This window comes from Chironomus tepperi, unplaced genomic scaffold (assembly GCF_022539635.2).
Source record: "Chironomus tepperi strain 1889 unplaced genomic scaffold, CSIRO-AGI_Ctep_v1 contig_221, whole genome shotgun sequence".
In the NCBI taxonomy this organism is placed as follows: Eukaryota; Metazoa; Arthropoda; class Insecta; order Diptera; family Chironomidae; genus Chironomus; species Chironomus tepperi.
In genome coordinates this window covers 196,564-213,155 of record NW_027226343.1, presented here as the reverse complement: position 1 = coordinate 213,155, position 16,592 = coordinate 196,564, and the positions used below count along the sequence as shown (strand labels likewise).

At 30.9% G+C, this 16,592-nt stretch overlaps 5 protein-coding genes across 5 annotated transcripts; 2 read left to right on the top strand and 3 right to left on the bottom strand.

Annotated features, from left to right (window-relative positions):
• Positions 1-3,029: 3,029 nt before the first annotated feature.
• On the bottom strand, positions 3,030-5,515 carry Shmt (serine hydroxymethyl transferase). Its single transcript, XM_070640739.1, has 3 exons — positions 5,318-5,515; positions 4,433-4,635; positions 3,030-4,314 (listed from the first exon to the last, which is right to left on the bottom strand). The coding sequence occupies exons 1-3, from the start codon at positions 5,402-5,404 to the stop codon at positions 3,114-3,116; spliced, it is 1,491 nt and encodes a 496-aa protein (XP_070496840.1). The 5' UTR covers positions 5,405-5,515; the 3' UTR covers positions 3,030-3,113.
• A 612-nt stretch (positions 5,516-6,127) lies between these two features.
• ATPsyndelta (ATP synthase, delta subunit) lies at positions 6,128-7,198 on the bottom strand. Its single transcript, XM_070640728.1, has 3 exons — positions 7,088-7,198; positions 6,481-6,906; positions 6,128-6,419 (listed from the first exon to the last, which is right to left on the bottom strand). Exons 2-3 carry the CDS (start codon positions 6,892-6,894, stop codon positions 6,357-6,359), a joined length of 477 nt encoding a protein of 158 aa, XP_070496829.1. The 5' UTR covers positions 6,895-6,906; positions 7,088-7,198; the 3' UTR covers positions 6,128-6,356.
• A 132-nt stretch (positions 7,199-7,330) lies between these two features.
• Positions 7,331-9,265, top strand: LOC139090878 (nuclear envelope integral membrane protein-like). Its single transcript, XM_070640734.1, has 3 exons — positions 7,331-7,527; positions 7,594-8,108; positions 8,170-9,265. The coding sequence occupies exons 1-3, from the start codon at positions 7,443-7,445 to the stop codon at positions 9,007-9,009; spliced, it is 1,440 nt and encodes a 479-aa protein (XP_070496835.1). The 5' UTR covers positions 7,331-7,442; the 3' UTR covers positions 9,010-9,265.
• A 251-nt stretch (positions 9,266-9,516) lies between these two features.
• LOC139090889 (adenosine receptor A2b-like) lies at positions 9,517-10,771 on the bottom strand. The gene is made up of 6 exons (XM_070640752.1): positions 10,532-10,771; positions 10,355-10,471; positions 10,246-10,297; positions 9,975-10,189; positions 9,757-9,915; positions 9,517-9,699 (listed from the first exon to the last, which is right to left on the bottom strand). Exons 1-6 carry the CDS (start codon positions 10,727-10,729, stop codon positions 9,517-9,519), a joined length of 924 nt encoding a protein of 307 aa, XP_070496853.1. The 5' UTR covers positions 10,730-10,771.
• Positions 10,772-12,082: 1,311 nt separating this feature from the next.
• Positions 12,083-16,217, top strand: Nak (Numb-associated kinase). The gene is made up of 7 exons (XM_070640743.1): positions 12,083-12,309; positions 12,445-12,563; positions 12,714-12,847; positions 13,399-13,954; positions 14,014-14,687; positions 14,759-14,952; positions 15,569-16,217. Exons 1-7 carry the CDS (start codon positions 12,177-12,179, stop codon positions 15,712-15,714), a joined length of 1,956 nt encoding a protein of 651 aa, XP_070496844.1. The 5' UTR covers positions 12,083-12,176; the 3' UTR covers positions 15,715-16,217.
• The last annotated feature ends 375 nt before the right edge of the window (positions 16,218-16,592 follow it).

Sequence of the window (16,592 nt, the reverse complement as noted above, 5' to 3'; positions counted from 1 at the left end):
TCAGTCATTTAGTAAACAACTTAATATTTTCAAAAACATCCCAATAAACTTCTATCCAACAACAATAAGTATGGATTTAGAAACTCAACTTCTATAAAAAAACTTTTTTATAAGCTTTCAATAAGTATAAAGTTATTTGAAGCCAACATACTGAAAACATACTCAAAGAAATATGAAATCAATTCTAGAGTAAAATTAAATTACGAAAAAAGAAACAGAAGAATGAGATGAAACCTTTTGACTACTTAAGGAAAACTTTCGGATAAACAAGTTTCCAAAACTTTTGATTCAATTATTACGATGAAAAACTTTTTGCTATCAAAATGAACATGAATTGGAAAAGTTTTTTCTCCACCTTTCTCCGTTCTATAAAGTGCGTAAATTATGTTTCTGGTGGACAAAGAGGATGAAAACTTCTTAAAGACTCGGACTGGGAAAATGTTGAAAGTTTGAGGGTGATAATAACTTGTTTGATTGGTTGGTAGGAGATTTTTATTGGAATTTTGTCATGGCTTGGAGTTTTGGTCTTAAGATACTGAACCAGGAATGTTTGAATATACGAATGATTCTTATCCTAGGCCATCCTTGGTTTATCCTTAAAACATTTGTCATGTATTAGTGATGCAAACTGAGTCTTCTAAAGATTAATCTTTAAGAATCCTGAATAACATTTTCGAATGAATGAGAACTCAAAAAACTCAAATCTGAGCAACTAAGCAACCTTATTGCTTCCGGTTTCTCAGAATATCCTAGCCAAACTAAAGAACAATCACTAAGACATAATAAAGAAACATTATTCAGTCTTATCTACTGTTCAGAAGCTACATCCATTTATTAAATTGATCAATCATTTTGAACTCAATTTGAAGTCTTTATTTAATATGCAACTGAAAAAGAAGGAAGAAATATGAGTCGGATAACATAATTGATGGATATTTTCATCATCATGATATCGATATTGAAGATTTACTTAATCTCTTCCACACCATCTAACTTACATCCCCTCAAACTTTCATTCGAATCATTAAGAATTAAAACTTTTTTGATGAAAAACAGCACAACTTTTGATCAAAAAGTTTTTAATTCTTTGAAAATTTTTAATTTTTTTTTTACTGTACACAAACATTTTTTCTAGAGCTATAAAAATATCTATTGTTTTAAATTGAAACCAAGTTACGCCCTCAAAAGGACTTTAGGGCGCCACCTTCCATTGTATAAAAAAAATGAACTTATTACCTAGAAAATTACTTTGAATATAGGAGTTACTATTAGTTAAAAATTGATATTAAATTTAATGAAAAAAACAAATTTCAAAAAAATGGATAAGTAATGAGTATAAGCATAAGTAAGCTATTGAAAGTCAAACACGTACACATGAAACAAAGAAATTGGTATGTTGATTAAGAATTTCAATGGAAGGCGATAAAAAAATGATTATAACAATGCGTAAAGTTAAGATACAAGGGAAATTCCTGTAAAATATTGAATAAATAAAAATTTGTAATTTATTATTTTTTCTAAACAAGCAAAAAAGAAAGAAAAATTGTGAAAAAGAAATAAAAAATCAATATTCATTGAGAAAATATAAAAAATTTTAACCCTGTGCAGTTTTACTATACATTTCACATTTCAAAATGAACTTCTATCTTTCAGAATGTTATTTTTCAGGACTGAATATTTTTTAACGGTCAAAATTCAAAATATTTAACGGATAATTTTATTTTGAAATTTATAAATCATTGAATCAGATTTTTGAATATGATATGACCGTTATACTATTTTGAGCAACTTTTTGCTCTTTTTTTAAATGTGGAATATTTAACGGATTTTTTTTTACAAACAACTCCAAACTTTTATAAAATTGAACGTGTACTTTTAATTTTACAGTATTTTAGAGCCATCTTAGACTAAGTAACCATTTATTAAGACAGAGTAAGTTACAAAATGTTGAATTTTTCACAAATTAATCAATTTTTATTTCAGAATTAGTTTAAATACAAGAAAATGTGGCAAAACTTACTACCAAACAATAAGGAGGCTCAGAGAGAAGTTGAAAATCTCTTGATGAATTCAATGCCAGCAAAACAAAAACGTCGGAAATTAATAGAAATCTTGCTTTTTGAAGATTTGAACAGTTCAGAAGGTACATCATCAAACTCACAAGAATCTATAGTAAAAATGGAAGAAACAATCAAAGAAGAGGTTTTAGAAAATTTTGTAATGTCCAAAAAACATCGAGCAGATAATATGGAATCAATGGAATGCACAGATCAAGTAAATACATATATTTATAGCATCTCGGCTATCAATTAGTTATCTTTAATTTCATTTAGTTAATGACAGATATGAATGAAACTTACACGAAGTCCAAGGATGCTTCCAAATTGCCGTCTCTAGAAATATCATTAAGTGAAGAGAATTTTTCCTTAGATTTTGAGTTAATGAAGATTCCAGGTGAAATTGAACGAAAATTTCCAAACGACATTTCAGTTCAGCAAGAAATTAGAAATCTTTTGAGCCATCCAATGCCAGCAAAAGAACGAAACAAAAAACTTCAAGACTTCCTTCATCAACAGAGCAGACAAGATTTTGCAACTGAATTGTATGAAAAGCTTATGGCCATTAAAATATAGTTGTAAGAAGCGATAGCGAATGTGATGATTAAACTTGTTATTAGTTCCGATGTGTATGTCATGTAATTCCTTCAATTATTATATATTGTATACGATTTAATAAGCAGCTCAATAAAAAATCCAGCCTGGAAATATGTTTATAGAGTGTCAATCATCTAAGACTTAAATCCTAGGATTAAATTTAATCCAACGATAAATCCTCGGATTAAAAAATCTGATTAGCAGTTGTCAAAGAGCAAGAGCAAGAGCATCAACAGAATACTTCCCATACATGCTAATCAAATTATATTCCAATTTACTTAATTAAAGTCACCCATACTCTACACAATCAGCTATTATTAAATTGTGCACAGTAAATATTATCAACAATTAACTCTATTGTGTAAAGATAAAGGCTTGATGAGATAAAAACATTCTTTAATTAACTTTATTTTTGCTTATAAAAAGAAGTAAGACACAAAATTTCACAAATAGAAATATTTAATATTCTTCATATCCAGGCATTGGATATTTCATGCTGAATTCCTCAACTTCATCACGTATGGCTTTAACTTTTCCTGCAAATTGTTCACTGTGGACGGCTGCCTTGAAATCCACAAGCTTTGGACCTGATGCAGCAGCTATTTCCTTTGAGAGTTCCAAGCCACGATGAATGAATTCGACGACGTTGTCAATGTCAGACTCAACAAGGCCTCTTGTTGTCAATGCTGGAGTTCCGAGACGAATTCCAGAGGGATTTAATGCTGATTTATCGCCAGGTACTGTATTTTTATTACAGGCAATTGAAATTTCTTCGAGAATGTATTCAGCACGTGCACCAGTAATTCCTGCTGATCTCAAATCAACAAGTACTAAATGGACATCAGTTCCGCCAGCAGCAATTTTATATCCTTTGTCCATTAATCCTTTACAGAGTCGTTGAGCATTTTTGAGAACTTGTTGTTGATATTCTCTGAATTCTGGAAGTTGTGCTTGTTTCATAGCTGTGGCAATAGCTGCAATGGCATGATTATGAGGACCACCTTGTAATGCTGGGAAAACTGCTTGATTAATTTTCGATTCTATATCGTACATAACTTTATCTCCATTTGGCTTAACTGATCGAACGCCTTTTCTATAGAAAATGACTCCAGCACGTGGGCCTCTCAATGTCTTATGTGTAGTTGTCGTTACAACATCAGAATATTCAAATGGTGAAGGAATGACTTTAGCAGCAACAAGGCCAGAAATGTGTGCCATATCAGAGAACAGATAAGCATTATTTTGATCAGCAATTTCACGGAAACGCTTGTAATCCAAGCATCTACTGTAACATGACATTCCAGCGATAATAATTTTTGGCTTGAATAATTTTGCTGACTCTTCTAATTTGCCATAATCGATAAGTCCAGTATCGGCATTAACTTTGTAAGGCATAGATTCGAAGAAGATTGATGTTGCTGAAATTCTTTTTGTTGGTGTTTGGAATCCATGAGTTAAATGTCCACCATCAGGAAGATCAAGTCCCATAATTCTGTCATGTGGCTGAATCAATGCTGTATAAACAGCAAAGTTTGCTGGTGATCCAGAATAAGGTTGAACATTAACACCCCATTCTTCTGGGTTCAATCCATAAGCCTCCAATGATCTCTTTTGTGCGAGGATTTCAATTTCATCAATGAACTGATTACCACCATAGTAACTGAAATGCATTAAAATTTATTATTATAGGATTATCGCTGGATGTCAGCCCATTTAAAGGTTATTCATATACTGTCGGTTTTTGACAGTAATCAATTTAATTTATTATCTTTACTTACCGTTGACCTGGCATGCCTTCGGAATATTTGTTATGCAGACATGAACTTAAACATTGCAGAACAGCCAATGATGTAAAATTTTCACTTGCAATCATTTCTAATCCACGCAATTGACGCTGCTTCTCCTTTTTGATCATATCCATCAATTCAGGATCTTGATCCCAGAGATTCTGATGTAAAATTTTGGCACTTCCAGACATTTTCTGAGCGTAGTTAATAAAAAATTAAAAAAAAATTAGAGTTAAAAAAATTTACGCGTTAACAATTCAACACACAACTTCTGAATGAGAATGAATTGTTTTGTATAGAACTTCTTATCTCTTTTTCGCTCTTCCTTCTCATTCCGTCTCAAGTTTTAGCAGAGTTGTGTGTGAAAATGTTAATAATTCTAAGTTTGTCTAGCATTCTGTACTGGATGTTTTTTAAACAATCACTGGATCTTAAAGTTTTCAATATTTACGATGTTTTAAAGTTTGTAGACCATTTTGCAGGATACATATCTTCTGATAAGTGAGATTTTAATATGAAAACTAAAGGATTTATCTAAATTTAAAGTGAAATATTAAGTTTTTCATTTGCTATAATTTTTGAATTAAGACAAAATTTTACTCTGATACAATTTAAGCTAAAAAAAACCCGTTAAATTTTTATAGCATTAACAACAAGTTAGATGCGCTTAAGTTCTTATTATCTGATTCTATTTCTGCTCGCCGTCTGTTTTCTCTACCTAAGTCTGTTGTTGTAAACGGCATAAAAACATGTTTTTACAATAGAGATAGACATAAATTGACGTATAGCTTATTTTAGAAAGCCTTGTCTACTGATAAGGATTATTACGGACATTAAATCTCTGCTGGGTTTTAAAAAATTCCTATTTTTACTCACTTGATAATTTCCTGATGCAATATGAATTTGTTTTGATGAAATATTTTTAATTAAATGTGTTGTTGCGAATAGGAATCGTCTTGACATGACTTATCTCCGATATGTCCTTATTATATAGATTAATTAAATCACAATTTCAGCGTAAATCATCGACTAACAACGTCAATATTCCCCCGCGAACTGAAATCTATAATTTTTGTTCGCTCACAACAATGATTCTATGTTTATGTCGATAGATAACCTTTCATGTGATCTTTTGCGTTATATTGAAATTAAAATATTTAAATGAGCATGGTCTGATTAAGAGAAAACTCTCAAAAAGGAGTTACGATGATTATTTTGAGAACCATACAAAAGTAATTTTATTTTATAGCAAATAACTGTTGAAAAGTTTTTAAAAATTTTAGAGGTTTTAGTTATTTTGAAACATTTGAAGTGATTTTTGAAAAAATCAATATAATTTCTTCATTGTGCTTGGAAACAGTATAACAGTCAATTTAAGCTTTTGAATGGTTCTAAATGTTTTTTGGTGTATACAAATATGAAAGTAAATGCAGAAATGTATGTCTGCAACAAAAATGCAATTGATAAAACAATATGGATTCTTCCCACGATCAACAGCAACCAGTCATCCTTCTGGTTAAACATCCAATAAGAAGTCTATGTAATAAAAATATCTCACAGAAATCGGTCTCACAACAATCTAGTCCGAAAAATCATTATAGCATGAAAAAAAGAATCCTATCAATGCAATTAACACTGTAAATGAAGCATAAATCCATAAAAAGCATTAAGATTTTGTTCAATATCTGATTTCACTAAATCCCGCGAAATTATTTTCACATCTTTATTATTTATTCATTCTCAACTTAAGATTTTTAATATATTTCCATGTCGTTTGAAAAATTTGGTGACTTTAAAGACATGTCAGTCTTTACGACAGATGTTATATCCTCAATACACGGTGCAATTTTTTAAACTTTTATTACTTTTGGAAAGGGATAGTATGGAACCTAAATTTAACGATAATGTATCGAATTTATTCAGCAGCTTTGACAATTGCTTCTGCAACCTCGACAGCGATGGCAGCTTCAGCGCGAGCCTAAAATTATAAATTAAGTTATTGACAATGTCAGCAGTAAGGAAGTAACAATAATTGTTACCTTATCAGTTGATGCCGATGCTAATTCAGACTGTGATTTTGAAAGGACTTCACGGGCAGCATTAGCATCAAGATTCTCAAGTGGTTGTGCCTCTTCGGCAAGTACTTGAACTGATGAATCCTCGTTTACGGTAATTGTTCCACTTGATACAAATACTTTCTTTTGTGTTCCGTCATTTTCGTAGACTGTGACAACACCGGGTTTCAAGACAGCTAATGTTGGAACGTGTTTTGGCAAAATACCGAATGCACCGCTAAATGATGGAACATCGACTTGTCTCACACTAACGTTATCGTAGAAAACTTTATTGGCAGCGGCTAACGTGAAACTCATTTCATCTGAATATCCACGAGATTGCATGGCACGGAGACCACGCGCTGAAAGAAGACGGGCACCTCGTAAAGCGAATGACATGTCGGATATTTGCTAAAATATAAACATAAATTATTTCAATGAAAAAATTGATTGTGTAACACTTGATTTTTAGAAATGTTATGAATTTTTATGTTAATTCAATTAACATCATAATCTGATTATACTGAACATGGAAATGAAGTCTTTTGTGATAGTTTGAGATGATCTTAATTAAATTTCATGCTAGATTTACCTGTTAAATTTGAGAAAATCAAGAATTAAATATTTTCTCTGAATCGGTTGCAGACTGAATCGGAACGTAGTTGAAAACCCCGCGAGAGTTATGGGAAAGTTTTTAAAAATTATAGCAACGTTCGATTTCATAAAAATTTTTTAGTTGATCTTATAAAACTTAAATTAAGTGACTTATAGTCATATCGTGTAGTAATCGACAGTGGGAATTGAAAATTTAGAAACACGGTGCAACTCTAAAAACTAAAATATTAAGGACATACCTACAAATGCCATATTAACGAAGTTTTAGTTTAAACAAAAATATTTTGGACGCTTTTTTTTGAAAATATAGAAGAAATTTTTTAATTCCAAAAATGAGCAACATTAGGCATTTAAAGATGCTGTTATTATTGGTTCTCAGTCAATTTTACCTAATTCATCACGTTTCCAGCAAAACCGGTAAGTAAACAAACATTTATTTCAATATATGGCGAAATTTTCTAAAAATAAATACTTTATTTACAGTCAATTATTTGGAACCAAATTCACAAGTTCATGTGATACCTGAGGAAGGAAGATTTGGATATGCTCTAGAGAAAATGAACATCTTTTGCTATAAGGGTGCTGAAAAACAACTATCATATCTGTTAAAGACCGTAAATCTCAATATTGACATTGAAGACGATGACTTTACCTGCTATCATGGAAATACAGAAGAGGAGGTCAAGGAAGCTCACGACAATCACAAATCCATCTTCTCATTCAACATTTTCTCACATAGCAAGAAAAGAAACATCAAACTTAATCCATTCAATCAAACTTGTATTGGAATATCCACAAGTAATGAATATACAGTAAATGTCAAGCAAATTAGACTGGATCTCACAAAATGCTGTCTACTTGCTGCTGGATTGTTTTTATTCTTGTTATCATCAAAATTAAGCAGGAATCCGGCATTCTTTTACTTATGTGGCATTTTGCTTGGCGTTTTTGCATCAATTCTTGTACTTATTTGGTTTATAAGTAAATTAATTCCTAAGGTAAGCTCAAATAGATTCGTCACAGGATACAGACAGTTAATGTAACATTTTTCTATTCCAGAAACCTTTAATGTATGGAGCATTAGTTTCAGGATGGGCTTTAGTAGCTTATTTTGCTCAAATGGTCTTTGACAATATCCAGCCGTTACTGTTTGTGTACCAGAAATATGTAGCAATTTACATCATCACAACAAGTGTCATTAGTTTTGGAGTTTGTTACTATATGGGTCCTCCAAAGCACGATCGAACCAAGAGATTAATTATGTGGGCACTTCAACTTTTAGGATTAACTTCAATATATTTCTCCAGTGACTTCCTTGAAGCTGTTTTAGCCATTATTGCAGTTACTGTTGTTATGTACTACTTCCCAAAACCTAAATTTTCGGCTTTCCGTCGCGTTTACAATCGATTCTTTCCACCAAAGCCGAGATTACTCACTTCCGAAGAATTTGATGAACTTGGTCGTCGCGAAACAGAAAAGGCATTGAAGGAACTTAGAGAATATGTAAAAAGTCCAAATTGTAAGCAATGGAAAACTGTGATGAATTTGTCACAGCCAACGAGATTTGCGAGTTTTGTAGAAGGTGAAGATCACATCACACAAGATGAGACTGTAGAGCATGGTAAAATTTTAAATGATTTAAGTTCGGACGAGGAAGATTCAGACACCAGCGACTCAATTATTCAAGAAAGTATTGTCGTTGATAAAAGTTTGAATGTAATTAACAAGTCAAAGTTGAAGGAAATGCCAAATTTCAATAAAGTTCGAGTGCTTAATAATTCAAATAAAATTACAACAAGCACGCCGACATCGAATGGAAAAGTGAAACGGAATTTAAGGAACGAAACGAGAAAATCAGGAAGAAATGCAACTTATGAGTTGAGTGAAGATGAGGACTGACAGAATTCTTTGTAAATGTATGCATGGATGTCATTTGGGCCTTAAATATCACATCAAATAATTTATTGGGATCTCAAAAATATAAAAGAGGCAACAAATGACTGCAAATGATGGTTCTTAGTGCGGGTTAATTAACATATAATTTATGTAAAAAAGTTACACTACGAGATTTTTAAATTGCCGAATATGAAAGTTTATTAAAATATTTTGGACGATTTTTTCTTCTTTGTTCAATAAAAAGGTTGTTAAAAATAAATACGGTTAGTAAAAGTTAATTAGGTAACATATTTTTTAGGTGCTAAAAAACTCAAAATTTAACGGCTTTCAAAATTTTAAATTTCAACGATTTTCAAATATTCAAAAAATTTTAACCGTTTTCAAAAATTCAAAACTGCAAGCAAATTTTAAAATAATACCGTTATTTTTTGTACATCAATTTCTTAATTCTATGACTAAAATTTACCAGAGTAATAGGTAAGTTCAAAATAAACTTAATTATGCTTACGCCTATTCTTTTTGTATACGTAAGACTCTAAACAGTGATTTTCTGAATGTCTTAATTTGAAATGAATACAGGAATGGATTTATTGCAGAGTTTGAATGCGATAGGATAATGAAAGTTATAAGAAGACATTTGTACTTGTCAGTGGCATCATAAATTTTTTCTATCAGATTAAGGACATTTAATGGCTAAAATTGAAATTTATCTTAAAATGTTCATAATAATCTTAAAATTGTCAAACTTACTATCCAGCATATGAAAAAGAGTGAAACAACGATTGAAATGTTCCATGTAACATTAATTTCCCGCTTTTGTGTATATTGATAAGAGCTAGTTGTACTAAACGACGACTGTTCTGTTTGTGATTCACTCTCATTTTTTGACTCATCTTGTCTGCTATTTATCTTAAATTTAAATACAATTTCAGATATCATAAATTAACTAGGCCATTGAGCATGCTTACTTTTTTGACTTTGACATATATTAGTCCATAAATCAAGAAGATTGACATCATTGGTAACATTGTTCCTGTTATGTTTTGAAACAGGAAGTACGATGTTGATTTAATTTTTGAAAATGTGCATCGGTCTTCAATATGATCCAAAGAATTATCACGCCAACCCAATAGCGGAAGTGATCCGATAGTAATTCCAGTGATCCAACAAAACAGAATGCTATCTGTAACGATATAGGTAATTTGAGTTAGCAACTCAATATGCGATTAGGTTACTTACTTATTGGTGGTGATTTACGAACTAATCGATAAGGAAGTGGATGTACAACTGCCTGTATTAAAGAGAAAAAGCTTTTAAATCACACATCATGTTAATTATTCAAACTTACCCTGTATCTATCTATTGTAATTGCTAATATTGACAATTTTGAGATAGAGAATGTAGAGAGGACAGTTGATATCATGCATAGGCAAGAGTAATGACCCATCTCAATTTCTTGTTCAATCTAGAAAATATTTTGTGTCATATCATTTGCAAGCACTTTTAACTGTTAATATATACGTACCAGGACACCTGTTGGAATCGCCACAACACCAGATAATAAATCAGCACAAGACAAGGACATAATGTAATATAACATCCTTGTTTTTGAGTTCTTGTCCTTTAATAAAATTACAATGACTCCTATGTTCCCTATCACAGCAATAATAGATACAATTAAATCTATGGCTGTAAAAATTGTAAAAGTATTTTCTGTTTCCATTCTGCCACGCCAAATTTTGACTGCATCCAACCACAAACTCAATATCTAACTAAAATTTTGCTTTAGAAATTTTATGCATAGTAATGATGTATTTTGCGAGATGATTAATGCTCAAAATTGTATTAAATATTCACTTTGACTGGCTGAAACTATGTTTTTGATGATTAAACTTTTACTTGACTAGTAACAATAAAACAGTTACTGCCTTAATGCTAAGCATACTGAAACTGTCGAATTTAATAGTTCATAACTTGTTTGATCGTCTGGAAAAATACGTCACTCGGAAATTTGATAAGCATTCAATATTAAAATGAGTCAATTTTTTTCATCTTGATTTATGATAGTACTCGAATGATTTTATGATAAGTCATGAGTGGACAAAAATCCTTATCTCATTTGAATGCACTTTCCGGGAAACACGTGAAAAAATCATGGAGACTTTGTGAGCACCTGATTAAGTAGATTTGAATGATTTGTTAATTATAATATAATACAGGATTAGGTAGAATGTACAAAAGCTTTTATTTTTATTTTGATGACTTTCCACTGATTTATGACATAATTTATTAAACAACTGGATTCTTATTTTATCTATAATACTTAAATTCTAATCCGTTTGAATGCTAAATATACCCATAAAGGATTTTCTAAATTATATTATGTTAAAAAAATAAAAGAACGGATTGTTACTGGATTTAAATGTGACAGGATTACAAATATTATAAGAAGGCTTTTATCACTAATTCCATATATTTTGTCGATGAGGTTAAACAGATAAAATGACTGAAAATAAAACAAATATAATTAGTAACTCTTGTGATTTATAATTTACATTCCTTACATTTCGTTTTTGTAAGTTAATTAAGCTTTTCCAAGCCTTCCCAAGGTATTTTGTGAATAACTTTTTGGTACATCACAAAGTAAAATACCATAGAAACTACCGCGAATATTGCCATTAATTCCATAAGCATTTTGCTTGATTGAAGATTGAGATGCAAATGACAATTTGGAAAGTCTTAGATAGATAGACATGATTATTCTACCAACTTTAGCAGCTTTCAAAAATTCAAAAAAAAAAAAATTGACGTTTTTCAAAAAATTTGAATTTTGGAACAAAAAAAGTTTGTTTACATTTCATTAGTACAAGTACTAAAAATTATAAACTTTTAATCACAATTCAACAATAAATTAACAAATAATTAAGACCAAAAGATATCCATAGTCAAGTAATCGACCCTAAATAACAAAAACTGAAACGATAAATGAAATGGAATAAAATCATTTTTTTAAATTTCCCATACGACACATAAGATATACTGGATCTACTGACTGTAAGACTTTTATAGCAAAACATGCACATAAATAGAGTGTAAAGCACAGACTGAACGTTCATATAGTGTAGAATATGCAGTGAATAAAGAATCAATAGGGAAAAGAAAGAGAAAAGATGAAAAAGATATTTTCAAAACTTGAAAATAAAAATGAGGAAAAATTGCCATCAAATTTCGTGACAAACTTTACGGGAAAAGTATTTCAAATTAACAAGCATTCAGTAGTTGTTGAGGAAATTCTTGCAGAAGGTAAGATAACTAATCAAATGTTAAATTACATTTGCTCCAATTTTTTTTTCTGATGTTCTCTCTGAACATTTTTTTCTTATTGAATTTTTTCACTCTCTAAACTTGATATTTTCTTCCTTATCACCAAATTTCTAGGCGGTTTTGCTATCGTTTTTCTCGTGAAGGGCAATAATGGAGTTAAATATGCACTTAAAAGGATGTATGTTAATAATGAAACAGATCTCATCGTGGCAAAACGAGAGATTCAAATAACTGTAAGATTTTCTCTTCTTTTTATACACAAATCCCATTGTTATACACATAATAGCAGTAGCACTTTTTTTCTGGATCATTGCAAATTTTAATGAGTTATCGATTCCTCTTCATTAGTTTAATTCCGATGCTTTTCTTTGGTCTCATTTTAGAGTAATTTGAGCGGACATAAAAATCTTATTGGATATATTGACAGTAGTATCACAAATGTTGGTAATGGTGTGTACGAGATTCTGGTGCTTATGCCGTACTATAAAGTTCATCTATTAAATTTAATGAATTCAAAGTGAGTCATTCGTGTAAATAAAAAATCAAGGGAATTGAACTTATCAATGATCACTTTGTGTGATTAGCAGAGAATTATGAACAGTATAATCTATGTGAAGTGGGGGAGACATTGATTGCTCTATGGCAAACTTCTATTCTACGTTTTGCATGAATTTACTTGAGTGACAATTGAATGGATGTTGCAAAATTAATGAACCTAATACAATATAGGCTTGATGTAGAAATATTACTTAAAAATTAATGTGCGACGCATTTTGTGTATGCAATGAACGGAGATTAACAATTCATAGAAAAGTGACAAGTCAATAGCAATGTTTGCAAATATTACGGAATTTAAATATTTAAAATTTAACGGTTTTCAAAATTTTGAATCAAAAGTTTTTGAACATTTTCAAAAATTTAACGGATTTTTAAGATCCAATCAGGCACAATCAACGAGTTCCATTCCCTTGGAAGAAATGATGGGCGTAAATTTGGCTTGCATGCCTTTTATCGCTATATATTCACATCATAGTAATAAAATATGTATTTATTCTTTGTATTTTTTAGACTTAATGTTGGCTTCACCGAGCAAGAAGTGTTAAAAATCTTCTGTGATATAATTGAAGGCGTATCGCGATTGCATCATTGTCAGACACCAATTTTACATCGCGATTTAAAAGTTGAAAATGTTTTACAAAATGATAATGGTGATTTCATATTGTGTGATTTTGGTAGTGCAACAGGCAAAATATTAAATCCAAAGATTCATGGTGTAGCGGCGGTTGAGGAAGAGATAAAGAAATACACAACATTGAGTTATCGTGCACCTGAAATGATTGATTTCTATACAATAGGCTTGCCTATAACAGTAAAAAGTGATATTTGGGCACTCGGATGTTTCCTATATAAATTATGCTTCTTTACACTTCCGTTCGGCGAGAGTACACTAGCTATACAGAATGGCAATTTTACTATTCCTGATAATTCAAAATATTCAGTAGCTATGCATCAATTAATTCGTTTTATGCTGGAGCCTGACATTGATAAGCGACCAAATATATTCCAAGTCGGTGAAATTGCTTTTCCAATGCAAAATAGAAAGAATCCTATACAAAATCTCTATGTAAGTAACTTTTGTCAATTTCACTTCTATGCTGGTTATTAATTCATTCCTTTTACTAGAAGCAACCGATTCCAAGCGTAGAAAATTTAATAACTCCACCATTCGAGAGCGATGTTAAGAAATCATCAATTCTGACTACTCCAAAATCGTCTGCAAAGCCCGCATCATCAACAACGGCAACATCAGCTAATGTCGTTCCATTATCATCAAAAGAAACGAGCGTTACGCCAAGGCAACGACCGAAAGCTTATCAATTAACTCCAGTTAGCAATAATCAATTTTCAATTGGTCTACCGCCCAGTCCTTCACCGAGAAATGTCCTTTCATCACCGATACCAGCGAAAACGCCTGATAATTTTAATGCCCAATTTGAAGTTGATTTTAATAATATTGATCAACATCAACCAGCACCAGTGATATCTCAAGTAAATATGGCACCATCAACGAATGTTTTTAAACAACCTCAGCCACCAGTGCAGCAGCAGCAACATCAAAATCACGATTCAGCTAAATTTGAAAACTTATTTAAATCATCATTCCCTGATCCATTTGAGCAGGACGACGAAATCGTTCAGATTCAGACAAATTATGAACAACCGCAAATTATTAATCAACAGCAGCATTTACAGCAACAACAGCAATTATTTGATAATTCAAATGAAAGTCAGCAGCAAGTCACGGCAAAAATAAATCAACACCGACGATATATGAGCGACACGTCAGGCTTTAAAAGGTAAATGCTATTTTACAATTATGTCACGTACGGTCATAAATCATTTAGCGACTGCTGTTTATTATTCATAGAAATCATCCTGACCTCGTTGAAGCTGGACATTCCTTATCAAGTGGTGATTTAATGTCAACAAACTTTAAAAAAGACACATCGGAAGCAATTTCAAAATGGAATCCATTTGAGGATTCGAATTTCAGTCAAACGGAAGTTGTTGCTGAAGAAGAGGATCTCTTTGGTGCTGAATTCGATAAAATTAGGCAAGAAGGTAAGCCCCAATTAAGGCTAATGATTTCAATTGCTGATTTGATTATTTTCTGTGAAATTTTATTTTAAATTGAATCAATTAAATCAGAGTTTAAAAGTTTATTGAGAAATTGTGTTTGGAACGAGACATTCTCCAGTAGATTAGTAAAATAAATTGTCTTTATTACTGCTCATTGTAGCGACAAACAATTAGCATGTTTAAAGTATTATGGTCGTAAACAAATGACTGGAATTAGTAAAGTAAATATTTCAAATGAATAGCTGTATATTTTTTTATATTTATGCTAATTTTGAAATTTAGAGACTGAGCACATGTGTCTTTATTTATGATGACATCAGAACGGATTGATTGATTGCATAATTAGCATGGTTTTGAATAATGTATAACTTAAGAATATAACCGTCAAAATAATTTCAAATTTAGATAACGGTCGAAAATTTTTCAAAATTTCTCAATTCAGCAAACCGTCAAACTAATTTTAAATTTGCTGAATTTCGTTAATCCAGCAAATATGTAAAATCGTAATTAAAGCAGCAACAAATCAGCAATAAGCCACAATCTAACAATCTCAAAAACTTTAATTAAAAAACTTCTTTTCCTTTGATCTCGAAAACAGGAACAAAGTCATTAGAGCAATTAGCGCCGGCAGTTGAAACACCAGCGACAACAGAGGATCCGTTTCAAGCACCATTCAGTCTGCGACAACAAAGGGCACTTAAAAAGAACGGCAGTGTGGAACTGGAGGGGAAGCTTTGTATTTAATGTGTTTGCTAAAATTCTACACGTCCAGTTAGTAACAATAAAGCTACAGTGGTTCCATAATTTATGCATGCTTAGTTAGGAACAATTCAAAGTGAGAAAATAATGTTTTCAGTCTTTACTTATTTTTCTAAAAATTCTTAAATGGTTAAAACAAAAAAAAAATACAAGCAACAAGTCGTGAATGAATGAAGTGTTATTGATCAAATAAATTTTAAACAAATTACATATTCTAAATGTAATCATAAATTAATTAATTATAATAAATAATATAATATATTAATTATACAACAAGAGAAACAATTATGAAATGTGAAAAAAGATTGCAAATATGATGGAAGTTCCATATAATTTACTGCAAATGTGTTACGATTATGCAAAGATGTTTAATAAATACAAAGAAGTATGTATCACATATGATGCTGATAAAAAATATATATAATGCAAAATAATTATAAAACAAAAGAAAAAAGAGGAATAAAAAGTGAATGAATTTTATGACCAAAGTTAGTTGTTTGATTGCTCTTGCCAAATTTGGTCATAATAACATTATTCAAGTTTTATCGCACAAGAAGAAGCTACAAATCAGTGGAAAGTCATCAACAAAGTTAGTTTAACAGCAACATTATGAAAGAAACTCAAAAAGTCACAGAATTTGCTTAAAATTCAATAAATTTACAATTTTTCATGCATAACCTCTTAAAAACATTCTCAAAATTAGTCAAATCAATTAGATATCAAATTACAAGTTGCCTACTTGAGAATGATTCGACGATTGTGTCAACCTTGATAAGATACTCACTCCCAAACTCATTGATTAATTGAGCAAATATTACAAAATTTGACCGAATTTCATCACCAAGAATTTAAAGTGATAACGC

What these genes read in the sequence shown, in the direction of transcription:
- LOC139090878 (XM_070640734.1), top strand. Translation starts at nt 7,443, where the DNA reads ATGAGCAACATTAGGCATTTAAAGATGCTGTTATTATTGGTTCTCAGT. An exon ending in TCACGTTTCCAGCAAAACCG is followed by an intron (nt 7,528 to 7,593) that starts GTAAGTAAACAA and finishes CTTTATTTACAG; the next exon opens with TCAATTATTTGGAACCAAAT. An exon ending in TAAGTAAATTAATTCCTAAG is followed by an intron (nt 8,109 to 8,169) that starts GTAAGCTCAAAT and finishes TTTCTATTCCAG; the next exon opens with AAACCTTTAATGTATGGAGC.
- Shmt (XM_070640739.1), bottom strand. Translation starts at nt 5,404, where the DNA reads ATGTCAAGACGATTCCTATTCGCAACAACACATTTAATTAAAAATATT. An exon ending in TTGCATCAGGAAATTATCAA is followed by an intron (nt 4,636 to 5,317) that starts GTGAGTAAAAAT and finishes AACTACGCTCAG; the next exon opens with AAAATGTCTGGAAGTGCCAA. An exon ending in GAAGGCATGCCAGGTCAACG is followed by an intron (nt 4,315 to 4,432) that starts GTAAGTAAAGAT and finishes AATGCATTTCAG; the next exon opens with TTACTATGGTGGTAATCAGT.
- ATPsyndelta (XM_070640728.1), bottom strand. Translation starts at nt 6,894, where the DNA reads ATGTCATTCGCTTTACGAGGTGCCCGTCTTCTTTCAGCGCGTGGTCTC. An exon ending in CATCGGCATCAACTGATAAG is followed by an intron (nt 6,420 to 6,480) that starts GTAACAATTATT and finishes TTATAATTTTAG; the next exon opens with GCTCGCGCTGAAGCTGCCAT.
- Nak (XM_070640743.1), top strand. Translation starts at nt 12,177, where the DNA reads ATGAAAAAGATATTTTCAAAACTTGAAAATAAAAATGAGGAAAAATTG. An exon ending in AACGAGAGATTCAAATAACT is followed by an intron (nt 12,564 to 12,713) that starts GTAAGATTTTCT and finishes GTCTCATTTTAG; the next exon opens with AGTAATTTGAGCGGACATAA. An exon ending in ATCCTATACAAAATCTCTAT is followed by an intron (nt 13,955 to 14,013) that starts GTAAGTAACTTT and finishes TCCTTTTACTAG; the next exon opens with AAGCAACCGATTCCAAGCGT.
- LOC139090889 (XM_070640752.1), bottom strand. Translation starts at nt 10,729, where the DNA reads ATGGAAACAGAAAATACTTTTACAATTTTTACAGCCATAGATTTAATT. An exon ending in TATATGTCAAAGTCAAAAAA is followed by an intron (nt 9,916 to 9,974) that starts GTAAGCATGCTC and finishes TTTAAATTTAAG; the next exon opens with ATAAATAGCAGACAAGATGA. An exon ending in TCTTTTTCATATGCTGGATA is followed by an intron (nt 9,700 to 9,756) that starts GTAAGTTTGACA and finishes TTTCAATTTTAG; the next exon opens with CCATTAAATGTCCTTAATCT.